The sequence below is a fragment of the Mastigoproctus giganteus genome, chromosome 2 (assembly GCF_048544385.1).
Source record: "Mastigoproctus giganteus isolate SK-2022 chromosome 2, ASM4854438v1, whole genome shotgun sequence".
In the NCBI taxonomy this organism is placed as follows: Eukaryota; Metazoa; Arthropoda; class Arachnida; order Uropygi; family Thelyphonidae; genus Mastigoproctus; species Mastigoproctus giganteus.
The window spans coordinates 6,863,925-6,877,301 of record NC_143576.1 but is presented as its reverse complement, the minus strand read 5'-3'; the positions used below and the strand labels follow the sequence as shown (position 1 = coordinate 6,877,301).

Genomic DNA, 13,377 nt, shown 5'->3' with positions numbered 1-13,377 from the left:
CTCCTCATTCTTTGATCTTCATTCAAAATTTTTGACATCACCTTGTCACCCACTTTAAATTTTCAGTTAAAATTTGTTTAACTATTTTTTTGTCTATACTGAGTTCTGATGCAGCCATTCTAATGCTTAAGAACAGTCACTTCTAATCGGTGTCCTTACCTGGTCCACATTTTCCTCAGTTTTCATGGATACTGGATGGCCTGGTTATTCATCATGTTCCACATTTTCTCTTCCTTCTAAAAATCTTTTATGTCATTCAAACATGCGAGCCCTTGACATAGTATCTTCCCCATCAGTTGGTGTTTTCTTTAGTTGTGTTAAAAATTCGAGGTTGATTCATTGTTCAATTCTTTTGTCTGTCAAAATTACACACAAAAGAATTCAACACAAAATGAAAGACAGATAACTAGGTCAAATGCTGTGCCTTTGTTTCATAGGAGCACTTGGTGCGTAGTGGCTATGTGCACAATCTTGTTATTTAATAACCACACCTCATAGGTGCCACATATACACGTTTGAAGTATAGTCTGATTTAACAAATAACTAATTGCAAAGATGTTATAGTATTGATTTCAGTATGATTTTATTTACATATATTTACAGATACAGTTCAAAATGAATGATGCATTAGCTAATAAAATAAGAGGTCAGCAGCATGGTGATTCTGAAAGACAGATGTTGTTCAATTTGTTAGGTTCTTCATTTGTAAAAAAATACTTTCCACATTATTCAAGTGATCCTCTTCTTCTTGTGAGTTGCAGTTTTTCTATATGATCTTTAAAGAATTTTAATCACCATGAATTACAGGGGGTCCTGGTATTCGAGTATTCATTATCTGAGTCCCCGCAATTACAAGGTTTTGAAAATTAAAGAATTAAAGCTTTTACCCTTAAGAAAATTGACCAAGCACTTGAATATTTTTTGTAAGAATGATCTTCTTCATGATCGTGCAACAAAAGTTCAGCGCGAAGTTAAAGACATAACTAAATGCTACAACACAATTTTATCTGGAAAAATACGGCAAAAAAAAAAAAAAAACTGTGAACAACTCCGGATTCATTCTTTATTCATACAACTGAAAAATGGTATGGGATAAGATACTGTGTTATCCACATACTATCCCTATTAGACTTAGGAAAGCAAAAAGGTGTAGGAGAGGAAGAGGAAGAAATGCTGGCGAAAGAAGAAAGGGACAGTTATTCCTATTCACTCACTGAACTAAATCGCTCACAAATCCCCTGAATAGGCACTTTTCCATCCTTCACAACAAGTTACCATGTATTACACTATCTTGAATAAGTAACGCTTCACTAATAGAGAAGACTGTTGTTACTTATTCTTGGTGGGTACCCACCCAGACGGCACCATTTCAAAGCTAGTTGGCTTTTCATCAGCTTTTCACCAACCAATGAAAAACCTACTAGCTTTGAAATGGTGCCATCTGGGCGGGTGCCCACCGAGAATAAGTAACAACAGTCTTCTCTATTAGTGAAGCATTACTTATTCGAGGTAGTGCAATACGTGGGCAACTCTTTGTGAAGGATGAGTACAATATGAGATACAGATGAAATGATGCTTTTCACACTACTACTATAGTTTTTCTTTAAGAGTTGTCTATGTTGTATCTACACTGATATTATATAGAATCTTAAAATATTATGCCTAGTTTCATTTATTTAAATAATAAACATTACGAAAATTTGGTCCCCACTTTAAGTGGATTCGTTTTAAGTGGAATTTTCTGGAACCAATTATCCTCGGATAACGAGGATTCCCTGTACAAAACTTCCTTGCAAAATTAGTTGTTACATATCCTGCAGTAATACTTTTATTAAAAAATATTTTCTTGATTTTATTGTTTTGTTGTCACACACAAAACAATAAAATCTTGCATTATATGTCAATGCGTTAGCATTAACATATAATGCAAGAAACAAGCTTATATAGTATCAAATCATGTCATCACGGGCAGTATCATATTATACAGTGGCGGACAAAAAACTGCATCACCTTGAAAAAAAAAAGAGTAACATTTGTAGTGAAACGTATAACATATTGTTTGATTACAGTCATTTTGTTTGTCGCAAAGCAAAGGTTTTGCGTCAGATAATGCTTCTATTGCATCAGACAGTAATTGCAATATATTGCATCAGCCGTTTCTATAAATACAGCATTGGAAGGGTATACATGCTCATTAGTATCCTGTTTTGCGGAGGTTTAAGCATGGCTCCATATGTTCAGTTGACACCAAGAAAAAAAAGATGTAACTGTTGCTACGTCCCAGAAAGGACTTTCTAAGTGTGCTATTGCTGATAAAATAGGCTGCCACCAGTCAACAGTGTCCTGGGTGCTGAAATTAAAGCATGAAATCAGTGATGTGAAAAGAAGACCTGGATCAGGCCGTAAAAGAGTGACTATGCCTTCCCAAGATCGATATTTGAAATGGCTATGCCTTCATAATCGCCACGCTTGTGCTCCTGATCTAAAACTTGACTTTGAGATGGCCTCTGGTATTGAAACAAGTGCACGATGGCTTTCGGAATATGGTCTGCATGCCTATTGGCCCAAAAGAAGGCTTTATTAACTCAACAAATGAGGAAGAAGCAACTTGCTTGGGCTAAAACGCATGTTTCACGGACAAAAGAGCAATGGGACACCGTCATCTTTTCTGACGAAGTGAAATTCAACCTGCATTGGCTCAGATGGGAAGTGATGTGTCAGAAGACGAAAATCGGAGGCATACCATCCTGACTGCATAACACCGACTGTAAAGTTCCCCACTGGTCAGATGGTCTGGGGATACATAACAAGCAAAGGGGTAGGTCGAATTAAGTTTATTAACAGAACGGTGAATGCAGAAACCTACACTGCTATCTTGGAGAAGTGCCCGAAACCCGTTATTAGGCATGATCACACGGACATCCAAAACTGCATTTTTCAAAAGGACTCAGCACCTTGCCGGACAGCAAAATTGGTAAGTTTTCTGCTATTGAGATTTAACAATGCTTTTGTCTTCTTATCTCACAAGGCTTAAATCATACTTACACCAATGTTTTTCTCTTGTAAATTGAAGTCATACGTCAGAAATGCTGGCATTACATTTTTGGACTGGCCTGGCCTGGCAACAGTTTAGATTTGAACCCTATTGAAAATTGCTGGTATGTCATCTAAACGTCTAATGTCGTGTAAAATTGCCAACATCAGAATAAGCCAACAAGCAAGGTTCAACTGCAGGAGAGTATTGTAAGGGTGTAGTACCACGACATTTGGGCAACCGTATATCCAGAAGTTGATTAACTCTATGCCAAATCATTGAAAAGCTGTAATTGCAGCTCGAGGAGGAACAACAAAATATTGAGGACATATTTTGCTGATTTACAGTACATAATACTATTATGTTAACTTGTCATTTCAGTTTGTACACGTAAATGCAATAAACTGCATGTTTGGTTGTAATGATTGCCATTTGCATGATTTCTCATATTTTCATTAATTATGCATTTTACCCTTTGGGAAGACATTTATGGCAATTAGGTATATCAGGTGGAGACTTTTTATTGGATTTCATTCACAGAGATATATATCTCATCTAACAAATGCATTTTGAACATTTCTGCAACCCACAATGCAGCACAAAACACATTATTTGCAAAATTCACAAGTGATGCAGTTTTTTTGTGTGCCACTGTATGAGGCCCCTCCGTAGCCAGGTGGGAAGGAGCAGCAGTGCGTAGCACACGCTTCTTGATTAGACCGGGGTTCGAGCCCGTCACCACCAAATATGGAGGATGCGGAAAGGTCAGGGAATGACCACTGCACCGGAGCAATATGGCCTTAGTTGCTAATGCTCCTAAAAACCAAAATAACATAACATAACATAGCCACTGTATGATACTGCCCATGATGACATTATTATGTTAATCTTGTTCTTAAAAAACTTCATAGGTTAGATCTGTTATATATATATATATATATGTTTCTTCTAACTACTCTAGGTAGTCAGAAGAAAATTTTAAATCTTGTACCCTGTAACTATCCTTTCCTAATTCAGAGAAGTTCCACATACTTTTAAAGAAAAGCTTTTTTTTTTTTTTATTTGAAAATTCAAGAAATTTTTATTATTTATTGAGCAAACAGGAAAAATGTTGGATCCTTCATGAAAAGCTACTAATGTCAACTTTTAGCATTAGCAAGGGCACATGATGCAAGAAAGCAAGCTTATATAGCATCAGTCAGAAAATAAAACACAGACACACACACCTTCTCATTTCACCCATCCACCCGCTCCAAATGTTTGTCTAGTTCTGCCTTGAATCTGTTTAAGCTATCAACTTCTACAATGACAGATGGAAGTTTGTTCCAGCAATCAACCACCTGCTGGCTAAAGGCAAACTTCCGTGCATCTATCCTACAACTATCTTTTCTCAATTTGATTATTCTAAGCAAGAGGAATAATCCCATCAGCATTGAACATGCTCAAACCATTCAAGGCTTTATACACCTCAATCAAATCAACTTGCAGGTGTCTATTCTCCAGGCACTGTAATTTGCAAAACTTAAGCCTTTCTTTGTAAGAGCAACCCTTTGTTCCATTCACTAATCTTGTTGCTCTGCTCTGTACTCATTCCAACAGCTCTACATCCTTCTTAAAATGAGGCCTCCAAACCTTTATACAATACTCAAGGTATGGCCTGACCATTGCCTTATACAAGGGGATAATCACCTCCTTATCCCTGCTAGAAAAATTCCTGTATATCATTGACAAGACACCATGAGCCACTCTTGCAGACCATCTGCACTGCTCAGAAAACTTCATATCTGCCTACACAATTACCCCCAGGTCCTTTTCACTCTCTACCACTCTCAGTGTAGTACCACACAGTTGATACATTACTCTGGGGTTACTGCTCCCATATACAGTACTTTATATTTGTGAATGTTAAAACTTCAGTTGCCACCTCTTAGCCCATCTGCTCAACTTTTCTAGATCCTGTTGCAGCAGTGTACTGTCATTAACAATCCTGTCGTGTCGACCCTATATCATCTGCAAACTTGGACATTAAGCCTGATATACCATCGTCAATATCATTAATGAATACAGAAAACAACAATAGACCCAACAATGAACCCTGGGGGACTCCTCTAATAACATTAGTCCATGAAGAGCAGTGTCCATTGATTACCACTCTGTGTATTCTCCCACTCAACCATCCCTTTATAGGCCGCCTGCGTAGCCAGTTGGGAAGGAGCAGCAGTGCGTAGCACACGCTTCTTGATTAGACTAGGGTTCGAGCCCGTCACCACCAAATACGGAGGATGCAGAAAGGTCAGGGAATGACCACCGCATATCCCAGAGCAATATGGCCTTAGTTGCTAATGCTCCTAAAAACCAAAAAACAAACAACAAACAACTATCCCTTTATCCATAGCAGCAATTTGCCTCCAATGCCACACTACTCCAATTTGTGCAGCAGTCTTCCATGTCCAACAGTATCAAAAACCTGTCTAAGATCCAAATATATGATATCAAAATTATTCTTTGCATCCAGTTCCTTTGTGACTACATTATAGTAATCAGTCAAATTGGTCAGACCAGACTTCCCCTTAACAAACTCATGCTGTATCCTAGCTATAGCTGAATTCTTGTCTGGGTGATCCTGCAATGCTTCTTAACCAGTGCCTCCATTAATTTTACTGGAACAGAAATTTAAACTAACAGGTCTGTAATTACCTGTGTCTCCCTTTGAGTCTCCTTTGTGGATTGGAGTTACATTTGCACAATTCCAATCCATGGGTAGTAGTAGTGGCATGTGATGCAAGAAAGCAAGTGTATGTGCTTATGCAGCATCACCAAAAAAAAAAAAAAAATCGCACCATTCCCTCCAAATGCCTGTCTAGTTCCTCCTTAAATTTATTCAACCTATCAACTTTCACAACGACAGATGGAAGTTTGTTCCATCAATTAACCACCCACTGGCTAAAGGCAAATTTCCGCACATCTATTCTACATGTGTCCTTTCTTAATTTGAATTTATGCTCCCTTAGGGTCGTAATCTGAACAAGTGGAAGGATCCCATCAGAATTCAGCGTGCTCAACCCGTTTGCCTTATACACCAAGGCCTTATAAACCTCAATCAGATCACCACGCAGGTGCCTAGTCTCCAGCCACTGCAATTTGCAGTACTTAAGCCTATCTTGGTAAGAGCATCCCTTCATTCCCCTCACCAATCTTCTTGCCCTTCTCTGTACACGCTCAAGCAAATCTACATCCTTCCTAAAATGAGGCCTCCAGACCTGTACGCAGTACTCAAGGTGTGGCCTGACCATTGCCTTATACAGAGGCACAATCACCTCCTTTTCCCTGCTAGCAAAATTCCTATATAACACTGACAAAACCCCATGACCTGCCTGGCAGCCTGTCTGCATTGCTCAGAAAACTTCATATCTGATTGCATAAATACTCCCAGTTCTTTTTCATTTTCTACCACTTTAAGTGTACGTTTCTCTGGGGTTACTTCTACCCATATGCAGTACTTTGCATTTTTGTCAAGGTTAAACTTCAGTTGCCACTTCTTAGCCCATCTGCCCAAATTATCTAGATCCTGTTGTAGCACACTGCCATTACTGTCATTAACAACCCCTGCCAACCTTTGTATCATCTGAAAACTTCAACATTAAGCCTGATATACCTTCATCAATATTATTGATAAATATACAAAACAACAGTGGACCCAACACCAAAACCTGAGGGACTCCACTAATAACATTAGTCCACAAAGAGCAGCACCCATTGATTACCACCCTCTGTCTTCTCCCACTTAACCATCCTTTTATCCACTGTAGCAATTTACCCTGAATACCATTCTGCTCCAATTTGTACAATAGTCTTCCATGCGCAACAGTGTCAAAAGCTTTCCTGAAATCAAAATATATGATATCAGAATTATTTTTTGCATCCAGTTCCTTTGTAACCACATCATAATATCCTATCAAATTTGTCAGACAAGACTTTCCCTTTACTAACCCTTGCTGTGTTTGAATTATTGCTACAGACTTGTCTAGATGATCATGCAATGCATCTTTAACAAGATGCATTGCATGATCATCTCCATTATTTTACCCAGAACAGAAGTTAAACTAACTGCTCTTTAATTACTCATGTCACCCTTCAATCCCCCTTTGTGAATTGGGGATACATTTGCACATCTCCAGTCCGTGGGAACCTCCCCTGAGTCCAAGGATGCTCTCGTAATTATGGCTAAGGGTTTGCTTAGTTGCTTTGCCACCTCTTTTAATATAACTGGATCAATCCCATCCACCCCAGGTGCTTTTCTTATGTTTAACTTCAACAATTTCTCCTCCACTTTGCTCTCAGTTATTATAAAATCATTAAGCACCCTGCTACAATTTGATAACCTTCTGCCATTTTCAAACCTTAATAATTCCTCATGGTGTGAATGTAGATGCAAAATACTCATTCAGTTTGTTTGCTATCTGAGCAGTCGAACCATGAATGTCAAGTGGACCAATCAGATTCATCCCCTTCCTTTCAGAGTTTATGTAAATAAAGAAATCCTTGCTGTTTTTCTTAGCATCTTTTGCCAAGGATTTCTCATAATCTGCCTTCGCCTGCCTAACCTCCTTTGTGACCTGATTACAGACTAGCTTTTATCTGCCATAGGCTTCTGAGTCGCTTGATAATTTATATGCATCCCATGCATTTTTCTTCTCTGTTACCAGTCTCATTAGTTCATTAGATAACCATTTAGGCCTAAATCTTGAACAATATTTCTTAATAGGTATAAAACTTTTAGTAGCATCCACGATTAATTCCTTGAATGCTTCCCACTTAGAATTTACTGTTGGTAACATCGTCAGTTGATCCCACTCTACAGAATTTAAAAACTTTCTGAGACCACTGTACTCACCTTTACGGAAGCAAAAACCCTTTCCTTTACTCTTGATGGTAATTAAATCTTTAAGTAAATCGCACATCAGTACACTGTGATCAGTGTTACCTAGCGTTTCCTTTAATTGCAAATTCTTAATACACGAATGACACTTGGACTCAGGGTACCTCCCCCTGAGTCCAAGGAAGCTCTCATAATTATGGCTAAGGGTTTGCTCACTTCCTTTACTGCCTCCTTTAATATAATTGAATAGATTCCATCCACCCATGATGTGGTTACAAAGGAACTGGATGCAAAAAATAATTTTGATATCATATATTTGGATTTCAGGAAAGCTTTTGACACTGTTGCACATGGAAGACTATTGTACAAATTGGAGCAGAATGGTATTAAGGGTAAGTTGCTACAATGGATAAAAGGATGGTTGAGTGGGAGAAGACAAAAGGTGGTAATTAATGGGTGCTGCTCTTCGTGGACTTATGTTATTAGTTGAGTCCCACAGGGTTCGGTGTTGGGTCCTCTGTTGTTTTGTGTATTTATCAATGATATTGATGAAGGTATATCAGGCTTAGTGTTGAAGTTTGCAGATGATACAAAGGTTGGCAGGTTTGTTAATGACAGTAATGGCAGTGTGCTACTGCAACAGAATCTAGATAATTTGGGCAGATGAGCTAAGAAGTGGCAACTGAAGTTTAACCTTGACAAATGCAAAGTACTGCATATGGGTAGAAGTAACCCGAGAGAAATGTACCAACTGTGTTGTACTACACTTAAGGTGGTAGAAAATGAAAAAGACCTAGGAGTAATTGCGCAGTCACATATGAAGTTTTCTGAGAGGTCATGAGGTTTTGTCAATGATATATAGGAATTTTCCTAGCAGGGAAAAGGAGGTGAGTGTGCCTCTGTATAAGGCAATGGTCAGGCCACGCCTTGAGTACTGCATACAGGTCTGGAGGCCTCATTTTAGGAAAGATGTCGATTTGCTTGAGCGTGTACAGAGAAGGGCAACAAGATTGGTGAGGGGAATGAAGGGATCCTCTTACCAAGAGAGGCTAAACTTCTGCAAATTGCAGTGGCTGGAGACTAGGCACCTGCGCGGTGATCTGATTGAGGTGTATAAGGTATTGAATGGGTTGAGCACGCTGAATTCTGATGGGATTCTTGCACTTGTTCAGATTACGAACCTAAGGGGGCATAAATTCAAATTGAGAAAAGACAGATGTAGAGTAGATGTGCGGAAATTTGTCTTTAGCCAGCCGCTGGTTAATTGCTGGATCAAACTTCCATCTGTTGGTGTGGAAGTTGATAGGTTAAATAAATTTAAGGAGGAACTGGACAGGCATTTGGAGGGAATGGTGTGATTTTTTTTTTTTTTGGCTGATGTTGCATAAGCTCATACACTTGCTTTCTTGCATCACATTTCACTACTACTACTACTACTATCTCGCAAAAAAGATTCTTCTGCTCCTATGCTTATCTTTGGTAACACTCTGATTTCTAGGCAAAATGATGTATTTCTTTTGGGGATTACCCTGAGAAAGGACAGATGTAGAATAGATGTGCGGAAATTTGCCTTTAGCCAGCGGGTGGTTAATTGCTGGAACAAACTTCCATCTGTCGTTGGGGAAGTTGGTAGGTTGAATAAATTTAAGGAGGAACTGGAATGGTGGGAATGGAGGGAATGGTGTGATTTTTTTTTTTGGTGATGCTGCATGAGCTCATACACTTGCTTTCTTGCATCACATGCCACTACTACTACTACTACTACCCCAAGTGCCTTTCTTATGTTTATCTTCAACGATTTTTCCTCCACTTTACTCTCATTTATTACAAGATTATCTACCTTACTATCAGAGTTTAATACACCTCTGGCATCCCTCACCCTGAATAACACCTCATGTGTGAATGTAGATGCAAAATATTCATTTTTTTTTTTTTTTAATATATTAGCATTAGCATTAGCATTAGTAGAGGCATTTTATGCAAGAAAGCAAGCTTATGCAGCATCAGCCCAAAAAAAAAAAAAAAAAAAACCCACTTCCACTTCACCCCTCTGTTCGTTCAAAATACCTGTCCAGCTGAGCCTTAAACTTATTTAGGCTATCAACCTCCACCACAAGGGATGGAAGTCTGTTCCACCAACCAACCACCCGCTGGCTAAAGGCAAATTTCCGCACATCTATCCTACATCTGTCTTTCCTCAATTTGAATTTATGCCCTCTCAGGTGATTTTTCTGAGCTAGAGGAAGAATCCCATCAGCATTGAGCATGTTTAAACCATTCAAGGCTTTATACACCTCTATCAGATCACCACGCTGGTGCCTAGTCTCCAGACACTGTAATTTGCAAAACTTAAGCCTTTCTTCGTAAGAGCACCCCTTTGTTCCATTCACTAATCTTGTTGCCCTTCTCTGTACTCGTTCCAGCAACTCTACATCCTTCTTGAAATGAGGCCTCCAGACCTGTATACAGTACTCTAGGTGTGGCCTGACCATTGCCTTATACAATGGAATAATCACCTCCTTATCCCTGCTGGAAAAATTCCTGTATATCATTGACAATACTCCATGAGCTACTCTTGCAGCCCGTCTGCACTGCTCAGAGAACTTCATATCTGCCTGCACAACCACCCCTAAGTCCCTTTCATTCTCTGCCACTGTGAGTGTAGTACCACAGAGTTGATACGTTGCTCTGGGGTTGCTGTTTCCCATGTGTAGTACTTTACATTTGTCAATGTTAAACTTCATTTGCCACCTCTCAGCCCATCTGCTCAACCTTTCCAGATCCTGTTGCAGCAGCACAGTGTCAGTAGTGTCCTTGACAACCCTGCCAACCTTTGTATCGTCTGCAAACTTGGACATTAAGCTTGATATACCATCATCAATATCATTTATAAATACAGAAAACAATAATGGACCCAACACTGAGCCCTGAGGGACTCCACTAATAACATTAGTCCACGATGAACGGTGTCCATTGATTACCACTCTCTGTCTTCTCCCCCTCAACTACCCCTTTATCCATAGCAGCAATTTGCCTCCAATGTCACACTGCTCCAATTTGTGTAGCAGTCTTCCATGTGCAACAGTATCAAAAGCCTTTCTAAGATCCAAGTATATAATATCAAAGTTATTCCCTGCATCCAGTTCTTTTGTGACTGCATCATAGTATCCAATCAAGTTGGTCAGGCAAGACTTCCCCTTAACAAAACCATGCTGTGTCTGAGCTATAACTGAAATCTTGTCTAAATGATCCTGCAGTGCTTCTTTAACCAGTGCCTCCATTAATTTTCCTGGAACAGAAGTTAAGCTCACAGGTCTATAATTACTTGTGTCAGCCTTTGATCCTGCTTTGTGAATTGGGGTCACATTTGCACATTTCCAGTCTATGGGTACCTCCCCTGAGTCCAAGGAAGCTCTCATAATTATGGCTAATGGTTTGCTTACTTCCTTTGCTGCCTCCTTTAATATAACTGGATAGATCCGATCCACCCCGGGTGCCTTTCTTGTGTTTATCTTCAACAGTTTCTCCTCCACTTTACTCCCAGTTATTTCAAGATTCTGTAGCTTACTGCTAGAGTTGAATACAACTCTGGCATTCCCCTTGCTGAATAACTCCTCATGTGTGAATGTCGATGCAAAATATTCATTTAGTTTGTTAGCTACCTGAGCAGGATCATCAACAGTTGACTCATCAATATCAAGTGGACCAATCTGATTCATCCCCTTCCTTCTAGAGTTTACATAAGTAAAGAACTCTTTGCTGTTTTTCTTTGCATCCCTTGCCAAGGAATTTTCGTAATCTGCCTTCGCCTGCCTAACCTCCTTTGTAACTTGGTTGCATATCAACTTGTATCTATCATAGGCTTCTGTGTCATGTGTTAATTTGTAAGTATCCCATGCATTTTTCTTCTCTGCCATATGCCTCATTAGTTCATCTGACATCTATTTTGGCCTAAACCTTGAACAATATTTCTTAGTTGGTATGTAAAGCCTAGTAGCTTCCAAGATAAGTTCTTTGAATGCTTCCCATTTTGAATTTGCTGTTGGTAACACCATCAGTTGGTCCCACTGTATAGAATTTAAATACTGTCTCAGTCCATCGAAGTCACCTTTACGGAAGCAATAACCCTTCTCTTTACCCCTAATGGTAGTTACCTCTTTGAGTAAATCCCACTTCAGCACACTGTGATCACTGCCACCTAGTGGTTCATTTATCTGCAGATTCTTAATGCATGAAGAATCACTGCTGATAATCAAATCAAGAGTATTACTCCCTCTAGTTGCCTCCTGAACATGCTGATGTAGAAAACAATCATCCAATAAATCCACAAAAGCTCTGCTAGTGTGTGAGTAACCAGCCCCCAAATTCTAGTCAATATCTGGGAAATTAAAATCTCCCATTATAAGACTCTCTGATTTACTGGCCCACTCTATTTCCCTGTACAGTTCCTTATTATACTCATCAGAGTCATTAGGCCTATAGCACACTCCTACTCTCAATTTTGATCTCCCAATGCTTACGTCACCCCAAACTGACTCAACACTGCACTGTCCAGCGATGTCGACTGGCTTCACTTCCTTGGTTTTTATGTGTTTCTTAACTAATAGCATAACCCCTCCCCCCTTCCTATCCTGTCTATCCTTTTTGTAGATGCTGTACTCCCCAAATTGCATTTCTGCATCCCTTATATCTGTGTGACACCACGTCTCTAATATCCCAACAATATCTGCCTTTGATGTTTTGAACAATACCTCAAATTCATCAAATTTATTTACTAAACTCATAGCATTGGTGTACACGCAAGTATACCTGCACCTGTTTCTATTCTTAGCTACCCTAACACAACCCATGTGTTTACTTGTACCGCAATGGCTCCCAGCAGTCTCTGAAATACCATGCATCTTGTTTTTCAGGCTTCTGCTCATTCTAATAGAAGCAGTGCAAGAATCTCTTTCACCTCTGCCAGTGGCTACTGTCAATCTATTGGCCTTTGTCTCCCCCCAAGCTAGCAGTTTTCCGACCCACCTAACACTGCCTCTATAGCATCAGCAAATATTCTTGCACCCTTTCTATTTAAGTGTATCCCATCCCTGTAGAAGCAATCTCTCCTGTTAACAAGTACAGTCCAGGCTGAAAAAAATTCTACCCCTTGAGCCTTGCACAATCTTTCCAGGGCCGAATTGATCGACAAGGCTCTCACCATATACTCCCTCCTATCGTGTCTGGGCAGAATTGCAGACACTTTCAAATTGAACCCTAATTCTCGGCTTTTGTTCAACAGTGACCTGTACTTGTTAAGTAATTCTGCCGGTCTCCTACTAGTTTTAATATTAGTTTTAAGTATTTAGTCTGTTAGCTACCAGAGCAGGATCATCAACAGTTGAACCATCGATATCAAGTGGACCTATCTGATTCATCCCCTTCCTTCTAGGGTTTGCATCAGTAAAGAACTCTTTGTTGTTTT

General features: G+C 39.5%; 1 protein-coding gene across 1 annotated transcript in view; it reads left to right on the top strand.

Moving 5' to 3' along the window:
* LOC150089137 (uncharacterized) overlaps positions 1 to 13,377 on the top strand; it is a 448,517-nt gene that overhangs the window by 25,065 nt on the left and 410,075 nt on the right. Inside the window, exon 2 of the mRNA XM_090389422.1 lies at positions 604 to 750. Coding sequence (XP_090245548.1) covers positions 604 to 750 — 147 coding nt within the window. The remainder of the gene's footprint in view (positions 1 to 603; positions 751 to 13,377) is intronic.